A 21,838-nucleotide genomic window follows, 5' to 3' on the forward strand; every position below is an offset into this window, starting at 1 on the left:
AATACTGATTTTAAATAAAATTGCTTAATTTGTAATAAAACATTTTATGTGAAAAATTCCTAACTATAATCTTTGTCCTGCTTTTTTGTCTTCTCGTTTTAAATTTATAGGCAGTGCTTAATTTTCCCAAATATTGTGAACCTGTAGTTAAAGGAGAAGGTAACTAACTATAATTATTAATATTTCATTATATTGTTATTAGATTAATTATGTTATACACGATTTAATTATTGAAATTCTTTTCCTGGAGTAGCAGGTGAACGCGATACTCGAAAACTGTGGAGAAATATTGAGCCTCACCTGAAGAAAGCAATGCAGACCGTTTATCTCAGGGAGATATCAAGGTAATTATGTTTCTAGCATGTTAGATAGCATTTATCCGAAGTGGGTTACAGACATCAGGTTTGTGGTTTTGAATGTTTGTATAGAATTTGCTGATTAAGCTCCCTAATCCAAATCTAAGCTCTAGAATATTTCAAATTTGTAAACTATTTAATTTCATATCACAGCTGTTGTTCAGTGAAACTAAAGGATACACGTTCTCCTTTCCTTCCCCGAATTAAGTATGTAGAAAGAGAAGATTCAGCCGCAGCTATAATTGGACCTCATGGAGACAGGAAATGTGGGTTGTATGAGGTTCAGCACTAGAGTGAAGAAAACATGGTAAATGAAGACGACCTGCTTTCATGCACTGGAAGTGTCCACTGTCCCGGTTATCAGAGGGTCCTTTCCGAGACTCAGCTAGAATGCTGCATTCTTTTTTTTTTTTTTTTTCCCACTTATATTTTTATTTTGATCTATTCCTTGAGTAAAAAAAAAAACCTTATAGTGGCTGGACAAAAGGCTCAGTGAGTAAAAGTTCATGCTGCCAAGCCTTATGACATGGGACTGACCCTACTGTAGAATGCTGCATTCTAATAGATCACCACAGACACAGAGATTAAAACAATGTGTTTTCTTAGAGGATACATTCCTGCAGCTTCTGGTAGTTGCTGTATTCATCAGATTGTGGCTCTAAGTCTGCAGCCAAGCACTATCTCTTCTACCTGACCTCATCTCCTGCTGGAAGGGGTTTATTGATTTCACTGGGACTACTGGAGTAAGAGAAATTTTCTGTCTCAGGATCTGACTCAGCCACATCTGCTAAGGCCTTTTTCCCCACAAAAGGCAGCTTAATTACTTTATAGCAGCTTTGAAAGAAGCATTATTAAGTCTGCTATTGAGACTTGTAAACTGTTTAAACGGAAAAAAAAGGAAAGCACCTCTAGTATTCCAAGCAAAAAATCACTTACAAAAGCAAGTCAATAAAACCTGCAAATTGATGAGCATTTTCAAGAAAGTCAAAGAGAAGTGAAGCCAAATATTTATCTTTTCAACCTGTCAATCATGTATCAAAGCTGTAGAAAACAGGTTAAGCAGAATTAAATGGAGAACACTATTCATAAGGCATCTCTGAGCAATCTGCTAGTGACAGTCTTGGCATGACTGTGATAATATGGAAATTCTAGCCAAAAGACTATGGTAAACACTGAGTTTAACTTTGTCTCTAAATGATGTCAAACAGTATGCCAGTATACATTGCTTGCTGGATAAGCTGGAGATAGAACTTCAGAACAGTAGCGAGAGGACCCGCATGGTGGTCCATGCTTTGAATCTCAGCACTAAGGTGGCAGAGGCAGACAGATTTCTGTGAATTTGAGGACAGCCTGGTCTATAAAGTAAATTCCAGGCCACTACCTAGTGAGCACCCCACCCTGAAAAAAGAAGCAAGAGAAGTGGCGTGGGGAAGAACGTCTTGCCCTGAAGAAACAAGAGACAAATACATCAAAAGCTGAAGCTGTTACCCAACAGTGTACTCAAACACCTTTCTTCATCCTTCTAGCCTGGGCCTAACCACCTGTAGAGTTTCTGATTTTTCTTCCCTCTCTCTTTTGAAAAATAGGGATTTTGATAAATATGGATTCATATTTGGCTGTTTTTTGTTGTTGTTTTATTTTTTTTGGGTTTTTTGGGTTTTTTTTGTTTTGTTTTGTTTTTTGGCTTTTTGAGACAGGGTTTCTCTATGTAGCTTTGGAGCCTATCCTGGCACTTGCTCTGGAGACCAGGCTGGCCTCGAATTCACAGAGATCCGCCTGCCTCTGCCTCCTGAGTGCTGGGATTAAAGGCGTGCGCTACCAACGCCGGCCAACTGTGTTCTTGAAGGTCTCAGTGTTCTGATCATACATACTTCAGTTGATTACAGACTAGAATTGATGTGCAGTTGTATTCCATACAGTGATTAGAACTGCTGGGAGCTTATTGTAATCAGAGTGAAAAAGATAACTAAAAAATTAACACCTGAGCATTTTGTTACATTGTTAATATATTTCAAATGATTTTGTACAGGTAAAAACATGTACACGCGTATGTAAATTTTATTTTTCTATTTTCTGACTTAGATGAGAATATGTTCTGTGGGGCTCTTTTTACTAAAGGATATTGATTTCTTATATTTTCAATCTATTTTTCCTTTTTTGTTTTATTTTAGTTCCCAGTGGGAAAAGTTACAGAAAGATGACACAGACCCAGGACAGCTAAAAGGTATCAAATACAATACTGAGAATTACCAGGGGAACTGTTTAAACTATTATAAAATAGTGGTTAGTGATAAAGAGTCTTCAGTTAGCAAATGGAGTTTGAAAAGAGTTTACTTTTGATTCTGGATATTTTCATTAGTGATTTTTCTTCAGCTGAATACCAATTTTGTGTTTTCTTAGATTCTGTCATGATTGGATTCTACCATGTGAAAAATCAATTAATACTTCCTTTAGTGTTTTCACCTAAATAATCCAATTATATAAAACAACTTTTACTTAGCATATGTAATATTTCATGAGTTTTATGAAATAAAATCCAACTTTATATTAACTCAGTATAGAGGTACTCTTCAGTGGTTGTATTTTCAAAGTGCTTTTGTTTTCTTTAAAGAAGGTATTTTGTATTTTTATCACATTGAACAAATTTTACTTTTAAAAATGTTATTTTAAAATTTTAAGATTTCTATTTAGGAAAGGGTCTGATGCAGTGGTATTGAGGTGGTTTTGCCTCTTGGTTTCTGAGTGCTTCAGCTAACTTACAAGCAATTTCTAGTACTGTACTGTAGGAGACAAAGATAAAGACTAGAGTTAGAAAGTGATTTCTAGTAGTGTAAAAGTTAGAAAAAACTGCTCTAATTTATCTGTACTACTGCTCTAATTTATCTGTACTACTTCCCATGTGGCTTCAAACTGGGCTGTGTATTCATTTAAAAAATGCGAGGACTAGCTAGCTTTAAATTGCTACACAGATTTTAAGTAATACTCATGTTAAGGTTTCCCACAGTGTGTTTCATGCTTTCTTTTTTTTTTAAATCTCTATTTGTCTTTTTTATTAGTTTTATAATAAATGTACTTTTACAAAAACTTAAGTTTTATTAGTTTTACAAAATAATGAGTTTAATTATGGTGATTTACTGATAGGTATATATCATCATATCTTACTCATAGGCACACCCCTACTGTTCATTCTGATTCCCTCACTCACTCACCAGTCCCCTCCTCTTTCACTTGTCATTTGGGAGAAAGATGGATATTTCTAAATCTCTACTTCATAAAGAGCTATTTTTTGACTTAGAGATAATGAGAGGGTAACACTGACTACAGTTTGGTGATGGTTGGTTTTCTCCAAGAAATCCATTTCTAGTGCTCTATGTGTTAAGGCTAGTTCTCTCCTGGAAGTCAGCTTTAGAAATGAGGAGTACAAGTGTGTTATTTGGAATGTAAGTTCCTGTGAAAACAGATAGTCTCACACACTCTTGATACTGCATATTTATCAGGACATAACAGAAATGAGACCACAGGTTGTAATTTTGAGATGTTAAAGAAATAGGGACTGAGATGGGATGAAGATAGAGAAATTCTCAGAGATTTCCTAAAGAAGTAGAATCTAAAATGTATCCAATCAGGGAAGTCTGAAACTTTCAGATTCTGATCAGGTTTCAATACTCTGACAACCTAGCATGCACTAGATAGCTCAAATGGCATTGTCACCAAGGTAACCCTCAGCATCATGATGTTCTATGAAACTTGCAAGACAAAGCTGGTCTACTCAATATGGGTGATTACCATGCAACACACATTAAAGCCAGTGAGTGAAGAGACGAGGGGACAGGGCACAGATTTCTAGAATAGGATACAGTTTACTCTGCAGTGACAGGAGCACCTGTGAAGTGTTGTCAAACAAAGACACTGAACTTGAGCCTTGACATTCACGGTTTCCCTGAAGAGCCCCATGCAGACAGCCACTGACTGAGATGCTAACACCTTCAGCATCAAAATTGCCTGCTACCCAGGTCACATTTCTGTCCACCTACATAGTCCAACAGGGACCAAGACTTCTTATTGTAATGGAAGTAATATCCCAAGAACTGTCTTGAAGACAGTTTTTGCTATGCAGTGAATGAGGAGGGTTTGGTGACCTAGATATGCCAAATGAGCCTTGCCGTGGTCACTAGAATCTTCAACAGGTCATTTCATGACCCAATAAATAAATTTGACCTTTAAAACTTGTGTTTCATGCTTTCTTATGTGCATCAATTGTAGGTATAGAAAACTTGTATACTAGAAACGGCTTCTTCAGTGTAAAGTGTTTGTCAGTAGGGGTTTTATTTTTATCTAAGTAGCTTTTTTCTTTTTTTTTCTTTCTTTTTTTTTTTTTTCTTTTTGGTTTTCGAGACAATGTTTCTTTGTGGCTTTGGAAGCTGTCCTGGAACTAGCTCTTGTAGACCAGGCTGGTCTCAAACTCACAGAGATCCACCTGCCTCTGCCTCCCGAGTGCTGGGATTAAAGGCGTGCACCACCAACGCCCGGCTTATCTAAGTAGCTTTTAACATATGATATAGTATTTCATGGGAAATATATGTGAAAGAGATAAAAGAATTATAGTAGAGGTAAAGTTTCCTCTTTGTGGTCATATAATGCCTTCGGGGAATGTTTAATGGAGAAAATAATGTTAAAGGGAATAAATAAGGGTTTACACTTCAAATTGGGAAGAGCTGATGACATAGAGCAAAGTATGCCATTGGTAATGGTCAGCGTTGCGGCACCAGTGTCAGCCGTAGTAGCAGAGCAAACTATGGCAGGCCAAAGGTAAGCTGGGAAGTGTACTTAACACCTACTGGTAGCCTGATAAGTATTGTCATGGATGTTTCATTACATAGGTCTCTCAGCATACACCCACGTGGAACTTCCATATTACTCTAAGTTTATTCTTATTGCTGCATACCTCGCCTCTTATAACCCAGCAAGAACTGACAGGAGGTTCTTCCTTAAGGTAATAGTAACATACTTCTTTTTAATGAAAATCCCAGGAGTTCAGTTGGTCTTGCAGGTTCAAACATAGGAACTTCAAAAATATTGCATGTAAAGACATTTTCCTGGTCATTATTTTATAAATAATATATTAACTATTTTTAGAGCATTTAAATTAGGTAATCTACAGATGATTCAAGAGCAGAGTATATTATACAATTAGAATTATACAATGAGAAACGAGTATTTTGGTAATGGTATTGGTTTGGAATTGTCTGAGTGGTCCTCAATCTTCTGTGCATACCAAGGAAAGACTACTCTGAAGTTTCTCTGTAAACTTCTGCACGTTACAGATTACTGTAAGTATCATGTTACTGAGATTGCTAAGTATGGTTAAGACTGTTTGTGAATGATCTACACGCCCAGTCTGAACTTTGGGAAAAAGTAGGTACTTTACAGAAGACAGGTACTCAAGTGTAAGCTCTTACTCGAAACCTAACCTTCCCATTTCCTCAGAACATTCTTTTTATTTTCCATTTTCATGTGTGTGTGAGTATTTTCATGTCTGTGTGCACATGTGTGGGCAAGGTAAGTATGCATATGTGTGTACACGTGTGTGGAGTTTGATGTTGGAAATCATCTCAGGTCTCTCCAAGCCCTGAGCTCACCAGTCTGGTTAGTTTGCTTAGCTGGCTTACTCTGGGCCTCCCTGTCTCTTCCCAAGGCTGGAATTACAAGCAGGCTGTCACACCCATCTGACATTTGTTTAAGTTGGTGGGGGTAGGTCTGAACTCCAGCCCTCAGTAACCCTGCTTTATTCTCTGGATGGAAAATATTTAGGTTTTGTTGTTTTGGTTTTGTTTTTGTCTTCCGTTAGTAGTCTTGGGGAGCAAGGACAACCCCTATCCCAACTACTGAGTCTTGAGTGTTCTAATGTTCTCAGTCAGTGTATAGTATATGAATATATATGAATTCACATCCTTCTTTAAGTGATGAATACACATTTGTTTATCTTTGGAATTCTGTTTTTATAGCAGTGAATATGTAGTATTAAAATCAATGTAACAAATTCTTTTAAGAATTATCACTAATGTCTATTGTATTTTATAACTTTTATGTGCAAAAATAATCCTGTATCCAGTCTAGTCTAAGTCCATCCTAAAGTATATCATAATAAGTAAAATAACAAGTAATAACATAATAAAATGAAATTGCTGAAAGTCATATATATACACACACAAATATATATAATTAGCATTGTGTATGTTATCTTTTCAACAAATTGCCTTTTCTAGTTGAGGCTTCTTAATTAAAATATTATTTTCCTTGATTTCAGCATCATGGGAAAATCAAGAAAACCAACTTTCTAAAGAAACATGAGAAGGTATTTATGTTTTAAATTCCCTTAACTTTTGAGTTTAGAGAAACTTATGAATTTAGGATAATTAAGGAAATGGATGAATGTGTAATTATATTTGCACATGAACACTTTTTCTGTTGATAATGTTACCACTTAATGTAATGGTATACTTAACAAAATACCTTCTCACACTATGTGAAGCACGTTACACTAAGATTTGAGACAATTGTTGTTGTGAATTGCAGTGTTTTTACTACACATATAAAGTTTCCTGCTCTTAAAAAATACAATAGTTTAATTATAGGAAATAAAAATCTTTAATATTTTTCTACCATCATTTCTCAACATATAAGTATCAAACTTAGTTTATTTTTGGATTGTTTCATTTTAGAACACTTGATTTTTTCAGAATTACTGTTTGACATGCTTGTTTGAGTTAAATGAAGTTTAGATTGGGTTTAGGACAGAATTTCAGACAATTTCATTTTATCTGAAATGTGTTTGCAAAGGGATGTTCTCATCACTTGTGTGTATAAAATCAAAATATAGATCAACTTTGTAGGAAACTGAAGCTGCTCTACATCTTGCATCAAAAGATTCAGTTACACAGGGCAGTGGTGGCACACGCCTTTAATCCTTGGGAGTCCAAGGCCAGCACAGGCTCTAAAGCTACACAGAGAAACCCTGTCTCAGTAAAACAAAACAAAGATTTAGTTATTTAGGTAAACAAGGATATCTCATTAGTATACAGATTAGCTTGTCTCTAATAAATGGCAAGATTTCAGCAAAGAATGATTTTTAAGTGAATTTATTTATGTTTTGTTTGCCTTTTTATGTCTTTAGTTCCAGCACTCAAATTCAGGAAGCCGAGGCAGGCAGATTCCTGTGTATTCAAGGCCAGCCTGGTCTACAAAGAGAGTTCAGGCCAGTTAGGGCTGCAGAGTGAGACCCTGTGTCCAGTGTGAAGAAAGGGATCACAAGTGGAGTATTTATGAGATTTCTCAGACTAGATGGATATTCAGGTCATTAAGCAGATGGCAGGGTGTTCATACCACAGTTCAAAACCATGCTGATTTGTCTGAAGAATCTAGAAAAGCTCAGTTATACTCACTGAGTACTTTTCACAGTTGGCTAGTGAGTTTAGGGTAAAAATCAGTGCCTAGATCATTTAGGAGGTAGACAGCTCCAGCTCCATGTATGGCATACCCAGTCTGCTGCTGACTCTAAGCTAGCAGTGGAGAACTTTGAACTGAAGTCTATCCTGTTAATGCTCTGAGTTGTTTTTCACTCAGTCTTAAAAGCAGATTAGTATGCACTTCTCAATTATGGGTGTGTTTTCAGGACTTTAAGAAGCAAAACTATTTTACTATCCTTTGCCTTTCATTGTTGCTGCTGTAAAAATGTTTACTCTCATTTTTGATACTTATATTCTCTATTGCTCAGCAGTTTGCTTCCTATGTTATTGTTAGAGTTGTGCTGTACTGTATCTAGGACTAAGTTTCTTTTTATTTTGGATTAGTTTTGCCTCTGAACATTAACTTTTCATATGTTGCCACTTTTCCTTTTATGTGTCTTCTTGAGACATTGAGTAGATACATTAGACATTATTGTCCCTTTCAAAAGTTGTTCAAATTCATTTCCTTTGGTCTCTGTATACTTTATTACAGGGGAAATTTTTTCAACTCCATCTTCTCTTTGGTTATGAAAAAATTCAGTTATTTCCCCACCGTTTTATAGTTTGAACCAGGATCCAATTCTAGGCCTACAGCAAAGCAGTCTTCAATTGTGCTCCTTACTTTCTTGAACTCAGAGGCAGTGATTAGAGTGTGTGACTATTTTTACAGACCTGTTACAAAATGACAGAAAGAGTAAATGATACAAAGAGAAGCTTGAATACTAACAAACATGGTATAGTTCCTGACTGCACCAGTAAGCTGCAAATTAGAACAACAGTGAGACATTTACACTCTTGGATTGACAACACTGACAAGAACTGATGATTGTAAGTGCAGATGATACGACAAATCAGTATAAAACAGAGCCTGCCTACACTGTAGGTTACAATATCTAATCAAATTAAATATGAATGCAATTTGTATATTTGTTAATGCTAAGGCTAGGCTGCACTGCAGAAAAAAAAAAAAAAAGCAGAACAAAATTACAAATCCCAAAACTCTGGAGTGTTTTTTGCACAGCAGAATTTTGCTCATAATGTAAGTGACTATGAGTTGAATGGCTTCTTATATCCAATTGTGAAGTCAAGTGAAGCACAGTGGCCTCTGAGGTCAACAGCAAGGGGAGCAAGGAGGGACAGACCCAGTGGTGTGAAAAGTTCTTCTTGGAAGTTCTTGCATCACTTCTACTCGTACTCCAGAGCTCTGTCCATTTGTCAACATGGATAAGTCTTCCAAGAAGAACAAAGCAAAACAAAAACCGCTATTTACAAACTCCCAGCAGTGTCTTTGTTCCCCTGTGTGTACAAGGAAAAGTGTACAAGATCGCCATTTACAGCGCATTTGTAGTAGTGATGGCTTTCATAAGCAAATCAGAAAACATGTTAAAGAGAAAAGCAATGTGGTAAAAAGCTGCATCCAAAATTATATAATTTATGTGGAATTTATAGTCATATCGTGCTGTATACGTCTAGTAGATGCATAAGCACTGGTACTGTGAAAACCAGCGTAAGTATAAGAACATCACATTTTAGATTGGAATTCTTTCCAGGGACAGAAAGGGACAATAAGATAAGACTTCAGTGGGTTCAACTTTTTAGTAACGTGGTCTAACTTTTTGTTTCTCTGCATATATTGCATGACATCTGGATTTGATAAAATTAGGTAGTGTCTACATTGGTATTTATTGTATTAAACTTCTGTACTTTCCTAAATGTTTGAAGTATTTGGTAGAAAAAGCACACAGATTTAAGAACAGGAAAATAATTTCTAACTTCTCTTTTACTCTAAATAGCTGAAGTGAATACTGCATTTTATACTTTGATCAGGTTTTGGTTTATTGCTTACAGTCATTCTTCTTTTAAATATTAAATTTACTCTCATGCATGGACTTTCCCAATTTACTTTCCACTGTTGATAGGAAGTCCTTAGATTATTAACCTGTTTTTAAAATTATCTGTTAATAGAATGGAATTTCAAGTATTATGATTTCCTAATGACATGTGATTATACCATATGAATATTAACTTTTACAGTTTTTCAAGTATTATAAATTTTAAATTATTTCAGGTTGGCAGCTTATTCACTAATTATACAGTTTTATTACTTTACTAAATTAAGATGGTATTTTTAATTACCTTTTTGAAACTGTGTTCAACTAAATGTTGAACAGATATATTTTAGAGGAATTGATCTGAAGAGGAATTGTGGGAATTGAGCAGTATTCTCTAGTCCAGAAATTAAGAGACTGGTTTGGGAGCCTGGAGAGGTAGCTCAGCAGTTAAGACCACTTGGTGCTCTTGCAAACTGATTGAGATCAGTTCTCAGAACCCAGATGGTGCCTACAACTGTCTGTAACTCCAATTTCAGGGAATTCAAAGCCTCATGACCCTCTACAGACAACTGGATGACTATCTTTGGTGCACATGCATACATTCAGGTACACACACACACACACACACACACACACACACACACACACACACACACACACACCACATAAAATTAAATTAAAATAAAAGTCTTAGTTTTGGTTATACATTATCTTGAAAAATCATTTGGCAGAGCCAGCAGCAGGATAGCAGTGCAAATGTCTAAGTTCTCTCATGTTGATTGGTACAGAGAAATTTTAAGGTATGGCATTATCTGCACAAAATAGAGCCCTTCAGCATGGAGTTGGCAGGGGATCTTGACTCCCCTAGCTGGGGATTTATAGGAAATTGATATTTGCTGGAGGAAGGACAGACATTTCTTCAGTGGTGTAGACCACTGGTAAGGTGCCTGTTCTCAGTAACCCACCCCTTACCTATGCTCCTGCAAGTAGTAACAGTGAAGCTCACTGGTTAACACAGTTACAGATGTCAAGGAAGGCTGGGTAGGAAGAAGAGGATCTGCAGGCGTGGGAAGGTAACACCACATTGTAGTGGGTAGGTATGAAAATGGTCAACATGCATTATGTGTGTATTAAAATGTCATAATGAGACCAACTCTGTGTAGTTCATGGATGCTAATAAACATGGCAAAAGATAAATCATGATAATGGGCAATGTTTTAAGGACTTTAGGTTAAATTTGTTAGTATGTTTGAGAAAAACTGTAAATATATTACTACTGGGAATTTATAGTGTAGAAAGCATGTGTTATGGTGTAAGAAAAAGTTTCATGTTCTCTTTTCTTTATAGACAAGCAATCACCTCCTTGGGCCAAAACCATTCCCACTGGACAGATTATTAGCCATATTGTATAGTATTGTGGACAGCAGAGTGGCTCCAACAGCAAATATCTTTTCCCAGGTAGGCCTTGTTTGCTCAGTAAATGTTAATACTGCAACTGGACAGTGCATATTGTTCTTAGTAAGTCCCTTATATGACTCAGCTTGGAATTCATAGTCAGAAAAAGGAAACAATGACTTGTGAATGAGCATGTGCAGGCCTTTTCTTGTTATTATTCAATGCAAAAGTAGTGTAATATCTGTTTCTGTTGCATTAACATTAAATTACGTTTTATAAGCAATAGAGAAATAAATGTCAAGTATACTGAAGATGAGGTTCCTTGTATGTAGGTATATACTGTTTTATACATGGGAGTTGTGCACCCTTCTGCTTTGGCATCTATGGGGTCCTTTAGCCAAGCCTCTTGAGGATGCTGAGGGGCAGCTGTAGTAGGAATTCCAAACACAGACTGTTTGTGGGTAACAACAGTATTTATAAATATAACTAATGACAAAAGCAATTTAATGTTTCAGGGTTGTTTTTTTGTTGTTGTTGTTTTTTTTTTTTTTTTTGTAAAGGAATTTTAGAAATCAGTGCTGATTAAACAAGTGTCTTTGTCTTGATGACGAAAGTGATCTATATTATCTTTATTTCTCATAAATATACTTTTCAGGTTGACGTGCTCTTTTTGTTCTGTCTTCTAGAATAACTAGATTTTTAGAATTTTACTAGGTGGCAACCTAAGTCCAGAGGTAGAAGATGAGGATTTTGGTTTGGGGGTTTTGTTTTTAAATAGTTAGGGTGTATTTTTCCACTCCCATTGACATTTAAAGACAATTCTATAAGTATAATCATATCAGATTTCTTAAATGATTCACAAAGAGTTAGCATGTATCATGACTAGAAAAGGCAAAATGATGTAGCTGGTGTCTCAGATCACAGATATGCAGTGAGCAGTTTGTTTTATGGTTGGAAATGTATAATTAAATTTACATCATAATTGCTTCAATATAAATTTGATCTCAGAATGGATGTCTCTCTTTGTCACTTAGGATGATAGTTTTTAATTCATTAAAATAAGACTTAAAGTACCAAGAATAGATAGCAGTCTCAACACTCTTGCATTGGATCTCTATCATTGTTATATAATCAGCATTTATAGAAAATTAGTATCTGCATTGAGGGTGCCGTTGAAGAAAGGTATTCTAATCAGTTATGTTCTATAGATAATAATCAGGTGCTAATAATTTTTAAATTTTAATTTAGTTTTAATCTGTGTTAGGAGAGATTTCCTAATTGTTCTGGGGTTCTGACTCTGCTAAGCATACACACCAATCTTTGTGTGTGTATTCCTGGTACTAATGTAGTTAGAAACAGCTTGACCCAAAGTGTGTCTTTATCTGTCAAGAAACAAAATTCTTTTCATTTTTAGAAGTGAAAACCATTGACTTTTTTGTTATCTCTTCTCATTAGCTCTTGCTATTTGTAGTGTTTCAAATATGTAAAGCATATAAATGAATATGCCTGTGTTTGTCTATAAAGTCCTGTTAGGGACTTGGTCATTCCAATTACTAGGATATAAAGGATGGGAGAAAGCATGGGGACAGATACACCTAGACATATGGACTTGACCTTTGCTTTTGCCTGGTCAATAGATTATCCAAGAAAAGAAACCCCATGTGCTATATTCAAGAATAAAATTTGGTAGGTGGGAATCACATCCCAAAGGAGGTTGCCTCACATTCCCCTTGCTTTTGGTCAGCAGTGACTCTCAATGCTCTGTTCAGTTCTTCTTTCTCCTATTACTCTTCTATCAACTGTACACTTGCCCACCAGAAGCACAATTAAAAATTTATGTAGACACAAGTAATGTAAGCACACATCAGCCGTAACATTTGCACTAAAGTTCTTACTTGATGTCACCACTAGGTGGCAGTGCTGTTGCATTGTAGCGCTTAGTTGCCACAGAAACCAGCTTTAAGTATTGTCTCTCATACTTAGAAAGTGATTTTAAAATCTTCCACATTGGGTCTGTCTGAGTGAAAATAGAATGACTTGAAATAAATTAATATGCGCTGTGCGTATACATGCATGTTAATACCTTTTCATGAAAAGTAAGTATGAATTGTAAGGAATTAGGTTGCTTTTCTATATGAGTTGATCATATATTACTTTTCTGTTTATTATGTTAAAGATTTATTTCTTAGTAAGATGCTGTTTTGTAGTTTGATTTAACACTGTATCTAAAAATTGATCATTTATGGTGTATATTTAAAGTTATCACAAAGACAAATTTATTTTATTTCATTTAAATCTCTTCTATATCGAAACTGTAAAAATCACATCTTACTGAAGATTCAGGGTTCTGAGGTCTGAAACTAATTCATGATGGTAAGTAACACTGATCATTGTCATGGGTGCTCTGAGTTCACTCACACATGCTTTTGTGTCTACATGAGTAGGCGGTAGTAGCAGCACATTGAACATCCTCAGATGTGTGAGTGCTCAGCTTTACTGAACGTTGATTTGAAATGTTTTGGACTTTTAGATATTAGTCATACCTAATTTTATTTTAACCATGATCATGAGTATGGTGGAGTTCTCATTATGGTAAGTGCAGCGTCCCCATGGTGGCTGCTGCTGCCGACAGGGACTTTCCTGGAGTTTATCACCCTCTCCTTTGCTTTGGTGCACGATTGGGTGGGTGTGCCGTACCACAGTCACGCAGCAAATGGGCAGAGCTATTTGATGGCATGGGACTTTTGAATATAGCTATCTTTTTTCCAGTAGCATGTTAAATCCGCATTATGCTTTATCTTTTCCACAAAGGGTGACATTCCTTGTTTAATTCTAAAATTACTGGTACAAAGTTGTAAAGTAATTTTGAAAAGGAAAAAAAATTAATAAGTAGACATTGAATTGCACATGCTTACAAAATTTTTGAAAAATAAATTTAAAACAATTATGATTCTTCCATGTAATTATTTAACATGACAGTTATTTTACTGTTATAAAGATTTGCTGCGAATTAATAGCAAGAAATGGTTGAAAGGTAAGGAAACAGATATAATTGTGATAAAACAGTTTTATGCACCATGCTGACAGTTATATTTTCAGTTATGTGCAGTTTCTGGGTACTTTCATATTAAGCTGTATAGAATTTAATAAAAATATTTAGAGTTCCCTGTAATTTATTTTACTTGTGTGAACATTAATGAAAATATTTTAGAGCATGAGTTACCATATAAATTTTATTTCTTAAAGTAGATTTTTCTACTTTCTCTGTGTTTAGTTTACATTTTTAGGTTATATTTGCATTTATTTGCTTTTTTATTAAACATTTAATCTTTTCTCTCAAATGTTCAGTTAATTGTATTTAAATAACCTTAAGATTTCTGCTCATCTGACTTGCTTTATTTGCTAAATAGGAGGTCAGGAAGCAAAATGGTGTCTTCCTTTTCATTACCAGAGTGTATGAAGCAAAGGCTCCAGTGCTTGCTCACCGGAACTGCAAGGAAGACTCCTCAGTTGATTAGAGGAGCTAACGTGTTAGTTTTCTAAAGCCAGAGTCTTGACAGTTTCCATCAAATACAGACAGACATGCATTGCATTTGCTTCATTTTCCATTGTTTAAAGGAGTTAATATTTTTTTCAGTCCTGAATCTTATGAAGTTTGTTTTAATTGAATTAAATTTCAAAGTCAATACTTTTCCCTGCTTGTAATTGAATTTTTCTTTGTTTAAAATGTCTTCTAATAGATAACTTGTGTCAGGTACACTTCAGGCACTGTGTTGGATGAAGAAAATAAAAGAGGAAATAAATGTGTGTGTGGCTCCCACAGCCTTTTCTGTGTCTGGTGAAGATAGTGTGTTCTGAGAACAGAGCAGTGTCAAAGGGCAAGCACCTAAGCCCTGTGTGCTGGAGGCTTTTCCTCTTACTTCAGTAAGCCCTGATGTGATAACTCAGCCCTCAGATGTCTTCTGGGAGGTGAAAGTCTGTTCAGTTTTCCTTATGACATGCCTGGAGTTTGTCTTTTAAAAAATAGTTCTGTTAGTACTACTGTAAAGCTTTCTTTGTTATTTCTCTGCTTTACCTGGCTTGTACCAGCATTCCATGTTTTAGTAACACCTCACTGAAGTGCTTGGTGCTGTTGAAGTATTTTATGTAAATGCTAACATTTCCTAATCTTACTATATCACTTGTCCACTCTCCTGAGCCACAACAGATTTGTGTGGCATTCCGCTCCATACAGGGTAATGGAAGGCTTACTTAACGTCCCCTTTGCTGATGACTAGGTCAGCAGGGATGCAGTTTGAAAGGGGCTGGCTCTTCCCTGGCAGCTAAGAGCACTACCCTGATGCTCAGCCTCCATTGATGCAGCAAATGCGATGCTGAGATCTCCTGCTTCCCCGGTGTGGGTGTGTTACTGTCCCACTCTTCCACTACTGCAGTAGGTGCCGACCTCAGGAGATTCAAACAAATAAAAGTAAATAACAACAATAGTTTGGGGATGCTTTATGATTAGAAATGGTAAATTTGATCAATGATTGTCACTAGCTGCACCCTTCTTGTCACGAGGAATGCTAATGCAGTCCGTTACTATTATGCTACTAGCTCAGGATAAAGGCTGTCTTTCTGATCCTCATTTGTAAAAGAACTGTATTTCTTCCTATTTTAGTTTTAAATTTCTTCAGCATAACTATTTTGCCTTTGTGAATATGGCAGTCCAACTCTAGGTGTTTTTACACATCCTAGAAAAAAATAGAACTATCACTTAAGGGTGACATGTGAAATACTGCCTAAGGGATAAAAAACATTGCATAAATTGTGCTCTCTACTTTTGTAGACTACATTGATGCCTTATGTCTTATAGGCAATATTTTATCACCACTTTTTTCAAAACATAGTATTGCTTCTGATAAATAGCCAAATGTGTACCCATTATTTATATTTGGTGGGGGAGTTATTGAACATGGGTACATTTTATTTAACATGGCACATTTTTGGCCGAAAATACAGTTTGTATGGATATTTTCTTGCAAATGCATATTTAAGAGATTCCACACTATTGATATAGTGACTGTATAGACAGATCTATATATTAGAACTAGATAATTTTAAAGAGAAAAGGGAGTTAAATACGTACTGGTTAGGGGAAAATTTACTGGTGATAATCTCCACTATGGAAACGAGTGCTACATTTGCACTTTGTGTATATACGTATAAACATACAGTAGAAGAATTGGCCTGCTTAAGGGGGTTTCCCCTGACAGGTTAGTGCACAGCACATTGGAATTCTCTTGGGAGGAGATTGGCCACACCAGGCATCCATAGAACACAAGCATATTCACAGACTGCTGCTGCCCATTCATAGATATGCTACTGCAGGAAAACTATCCTTTCCCTTGATGATACATTAGGGTTCTTGGGCTCAAGTCACTTGTAGAACCTAATTGCTCCCTCGACATCAGGCATTTGGCATGTGGTGAGTTGAATTCTTAGAATGGTAGCTAAACAAGCTCTGATTTTTCAGAATAAAAATGAGAGCTTATCTAGAACTGTCTTGTATAGCTGTCTCCCTTTTCAAGTGCTGCTTAAATGTTGATGGTGTATGGACTGTGTAGCTCTTATCTTCTTATATGCCTACATCTCAAGTTCTCCATCCAAATTATTGATCTGAATATCCCAAACATGTCCTCTACTGATATGATAAATCAGATCATTACTTAAAACTTTTCTGTGGAGTTTCAACTTTCGATCTTAAAACTGGTCATAAAAATAAGCAAATTTGCATATTAACAAAGTAAAACTGGTAATCTATACATTCACCTTCTGTGTGTGTGTGTGTGTGTGTGTAAAACACCACACACTGTTAGTAAAAAAGTAATATGTTTCTAGATTTTACTTTAACAAATGGGAAATAACTTCTGAGTTTTTCTTTTATCCTGTTTAATTGACCATATCCAATATGCTTTTCCTCCTAAATATTAACTATACTCCATTCTTTTTATTACCATTACAGCTGTCCTGTGTCATTGGCTTCAGATCTTAGTCCTACACCAGCTCCTGCCTGGCCTCTTTGTCTCGAGGCTACTTTAAAGGCACCAGCACAAACTGAGTTGGATCTTTTTTCTTCTTCTTCTTCTTTTCTTTCTTTTTTTTTTCTTACACTTTTTAATGAGTTATACTATCTAAAGAACCAACTGTCCACTGCAGAAACTTTTTTATAAGTCTCTGCTCAGTCTTCTCAATATTCGCCTCTCTGTTTCTCCTCCATCCCATTCACAGTAAGCTGTTTCTGATGTCATACTAACTTCTCTTGTCTTTGTATTGCTGCATATAGAATTCTGTCACTGTGGATGCTTCAAGGTCTGTCCCCTTAGTGGCACGTCTCAGTGCGTCTACACTTTGCCCTGTTTGCTATTGCTTTGATCCCTTCTCTGGAATTGGGTGTTTGTTCACTCATCTCACACCTCACACATCACACCTAATTGCTGCCATTTATTGTCTGTCTTTCTCCAGCTTCCCTGGATGTGTAGACTTTTTCATGCACAATGTCCCTAAAAGAATGACTTTCCATTCTCCTCGTCTGTGCTTTGGATCCTCCAAGCTACTAAAGGTTTCCAACCATTTCCAGAGATTATAGGCATTTCTTTTATACAAAGTTCCTTTGTATAAAAATACATGCCATTTTTGTTATCTGAGCAACTTTCTCCTTTTGGAGATAAAACAAGTAAACAATCACACAGTGACAGTTTCAAACTGAACTTCTCTGACAGTATTTGCCCATCATCTCTTCGTAGTGCTTTGATCTCTCTCTCTCTCTCTCTCTCTCTCTCTCTCTCTCTCTCTCTCTCTCTCTGTGTGTGTGTGTGTGTGTGTGTGTGTGTGTGTGTGTGTGTGTGTGTGTGTGTGTATAAGTGTATAAAAGTCCAAGCCAATCAGCTAATTTATGGCACAAACCACCTCTGATACCAAACCAATTATGATATTTTGGGAGTTTCGAGGAACTCATACACTGGTACTTTGTGTTAAGTTTATTTAAATAATTTAATATGTTTTGGAACATATAGTTTTTCCAAAACAGTTAGAATATGGACTATCTCATAAATCAGTTGACCTATATACCATCCTATAAAAGTATAAAAATAATGAGCCTGCTAAAAATTAATTACAGTTGTAAATTGATTTCCTTTTGTTGGCACGAAGAACAGTTTGTTAGCCCAGGAACAGGTTCACACTGTTTTTACATTAAGCGTTTCCAGCTGAAGCTTGTTAGTGACTGCCTCTCAGATTAAGAAAACAATCCTCACTGTGGTACATGAACTCCTATTGTTAAGATATAAATAATCAGCTCATTTCCCTCAGGATGAGAACAAAGAACACAAAAATAACACAGTGAAGATGAACTAAGCAAATATCTCATGGCTCCACTTAAGACATAAGTCAAAAATGTTGTACACAGAGATTTTCGTTTTTAAATTTTCTTTGCAAATATATGTTATAAGAGCTAGTTAAAGGAAGTCATGCCATGTGGTGATGAAGCCATACCTCCTGTCTCGTTAGATGCTGGTACTTGTTTTCTGACTTCCTCTGGTATTTCCTAGCATCATTCGACTTTTATTCTACATTCTACTTTTGCAAAATCAAATTTTGCAAAATCAAATTTCTAGCTTTTATATATAAGGAACATTCAGTATCTGTCTTTTTGTGCTTGGTTTGGCTGTTGAACCATGACACAGCAAATAATAGAACACTTCAGCTTTTAATCCAATTATTCTAAGCTAAGGTAAAATAAAGTAGAAACAGTGCCCAGATTCCAAAATAGCCAGGTGAATACTATTTATTTTGTTAGCAAGATGCTTTTAATTTGTAGACTTTTTTTTATATCCCTGAACTGAGGGGGAAAAGACAGAATTTTCATTTTGAGGAAAACCATGGGTGGCAACACAGTTAAGCATATAAGAGGTAAAGTAAGACATTTACGTCTGGAGCATGGTTTAGGGGCTGAGAGCATGTGTTGTGCTAGCAAGAAAACCTAAGTTCAGATGGCAGCGCCTGTGCAAAAGATGGGTGTGGTCATACAAGCACATACAGCCCCTACACAGTTGGGATTGAGACAGGAGGAATATTGGGGCTTTTCAGCAACCGGCCTACCTCCAGGTTCAGTGAGAGATCCTGTCTCAAAGGAGTAAGGTAGAGACTGATGAGTAAGATACCAGACATTGGAACCAGTTGCATTCCATACTCTTCTGCTCTTCATTCAGTTATCATCAGCAGCTCACTAACCTTGTTGGATGTTCCTGAATCTGGAAAAAGGAACTGTTTTTAATACCTAATTAGAAGAAATTATGAGGCCTAGAGAAATTTAGGTGCCTCGCACAGGAGCTTCAGAGACCCTAGATAAGTGTTCCAATCCATTTTCCACACTGCTAATATCCCATGCTTACTAATATTAGTAGGTAGTTCTCTTAGCTCCTTCTCTGTGTCTCTGTCTCTGTTTATGCCCTTGATTTGGTCTTGAGGAATGATCCAGACCCTGTCTTCCCATGTGCCCTACACTAGTGTCCCCCTGACAGGGACATTTTGCAAAATGTCCAGCTAAAAGTATCACAGTCAAGAAGTTGGCATTGGTGCAGTCTGCTGATCTTACTCCAGTTTCCCCACTCTCCATGTAATCACTTTCTGTGTGTTTGGGGTTGTTTTGGCTTGTTGCTGTTGTTTAAGAAGCAGAGGTATTGTTTTTTAAAATTTGTTTTGTTTTGGTACTGAGGATCAAACCACCAAGCTACTCCTCCAACCCCTGCATCTACTCATCTTTAAGTACATCTCTGCATCTTTGGTTAAGGAATTTTTTTTCCCTCTGTAGGTTTGCATATTTATCACCACAATCAAGGTACAAACCATTTTCATCATCTTAAGGATCTACCTACCCTATTGATAGCTGTACCCTTAAATCTTCTTTTTCTTCCCCAGTCTATGGTAGCTGAGGTCCACCTTCCATGTTTCAGTAGTTTGTTTGTGCCTGTGTACAGGTGTGCATTCAAGAAGTCCATGTTAGGAGTCTTCCTTATTTGCTGAGGCAAGATCTCTTACCAGGTGACTAGCCCTCAAGCTCTTGGGATCCACCTGCCTTCACATTCCCCAGAGATGGGATTGCAAGTGCACATTGCCATGCCAGCTTTTTATGTGGGTGCTGGGGAATCCTAACTATGTCTCAGGTCCCTTATGCTTGCTAAGCAAACACCTTACCCACTGAGCAGTCTCCGCAGCCCCCTTTGTTTTTATTCCTTAGTACTCTATGATGTGACTGTACCAGGGTTTGAACATTAGCCCATTAGACATAGAAGTTATTTAAAGTCTTTTAGTTTGGAGGTAGTTGGTGGAGGCTGTTGTTTTGACTTTTATAACTGAAGCTACTCTGAAATTTGGTGTGCAGGGTTTTATATGAAGCTCTTGACTTGCTCTTCTACTTAGGTCTTTATAGCATACCCTTGAATATACGATGCTGTTAGAATTTTGTTGTGCAATGGAATATTTGTTTAACTATGTAAAGATATGGTGTATTTGTTTACCTTGCCTGCCTACGGCACCTGATTGGTCTAATAAAAAGCTAAAAGGCCAATAGCTAGTCAGGAGTTATAGGCGAGACTTCTGGGCAGAGAGAATAAGTAAGAGGAGGAATCTGGGCTTGAGAGAGACAGGGAGAGAGAGAAACACCAAGGGCCAGCAAGCCAGGCACAGAGAAAGCAGGACATACAGAATGAAAGATAAAGGCCCCAACGCAAAACATAGATAAATAGAAACAGGTTAAATTAAGAGAGCTAGTGGGACAAGCCTGAGCTAAGGCCAAGCTTTTATAAGTCTGCATGTCTTTATTTGGGAGCTGGTCAAAAGCCCAAAGAAAATTCCAGCTACACAATTTTTAATCAGATATTAGACTCACGAAGAGATGTTGCATTTTCTACCTATCTGCGCTTTGTTGTTGTTTTTCTTTTTGATGCTTAATGCTCTTTTTAAACTTTTGTTTAAAGAATTTCCCTTGGCTTTTCTTTAAAGGTAGGTCTGCCAGTGGCAGATTCTCTAATTCTCTCTTTTTTAAGAATGTCTGTTTCCACTTCATTTGCAATGATAGTTTTGCCAGACACAGACTTATCAGTTCATTTTCACAGTCCTGTCTTCCATCCATAGGGAGAATAAGGCTGGCCAGAAACCTTGTTCCTGGCGCGCACACCAGCTGTGCTAGACCTGGCTTCCTTTTTACTGTTGGACAAAGAATTTCCAACTTTTCCCATTTGTATTGCTCCTTGAGGCCTGGTGTCCCTGTATTGTCACTGTCCTTTGTCCTTTCTGAGCCCTTCCTTGGTTGACCCTTATATCCTGGTTTCTAGCTGTACTCAACAGGGAGAAGCAGGGTATCAGAATCTGTCATCTGCTGGAACTGAAAATTTCTTCTGTGGATATTTTCCAAACCCTGTAAGCCTTTGTTAGTATTTGATTATGAAATATGATCAGGGTAATTCAAAACTCAATTGAATGACAAGCATTCTGTAATCTAGACAGTGTTAAAAATAGATTGCACTGTTCAAGCAGAGTACGTTTTGTTGTTTTTAGGGAGCTTTTCTCCCAACAAAGATTAAATCCTTCTAAGATGTTAATTTATAGGCTATATACCGTTCTCTGTTGCTTTTCTTGCTGGAACTAGAGGCTGTATAAATCAGTTTGAATGCTCTTTTTTGTGTCTCTTTCTTGGGTGTCAGAGTTGTCA

General features: G+C 36.6%; 1 protein-coding gene across 1 annotated transcript in view; it reads left to right on the top strand.

Annotated features, from left to right (window-relative positions):
- Positions 1-21,838, top strand: part of Orc5 (origin recognition complex subunit 5) — a 50,143-nt gene that overhangs the window by 21,420 nt on the left and 6,885 nt on the right. Inside the window, exons 7-12 of the mRNA NM_001271426.1 lie at positions 111-159; positions 254-344; positions 2,528-2,580; positions 5,237-5,349; positions 6,664-6,711; positions 11,041-11,151. Of these exons, the coding sequence (NP_001258355.1) occupies positions 111-159; positions 254-344; positions 2,528-2,580; positions 5,237-5,349; positions 6,664-6,711; positions 11,041-11,151 (465 nt within the window). The remainder of the gene's footprint in view (positions 1-110; positions 160-253; positions 345-2,527; positions 2,581-5,236; positions 5,350-6,663; positions 6,712-11,040; positions 11,152-21,838) is intronic.

The sequence above is a fragment of the Cricetulus griseus genome, assembly GCF_003668045.3.
Source record: "Cricetulus griseus strain 17A/GY chromosome 1 unlocalized genomic scaffold, alternate assembly CriGri-PICRH-1.0 chr1_0, whole genome shotgun sequence".
Classification (NCBI taxonomy): domain Eukaryota; kingdom Metazoa; phylum Chordata; class Mammalia; order Rodentia; family Cricetidae; genus Cricetulus; species Cricetulus griseus.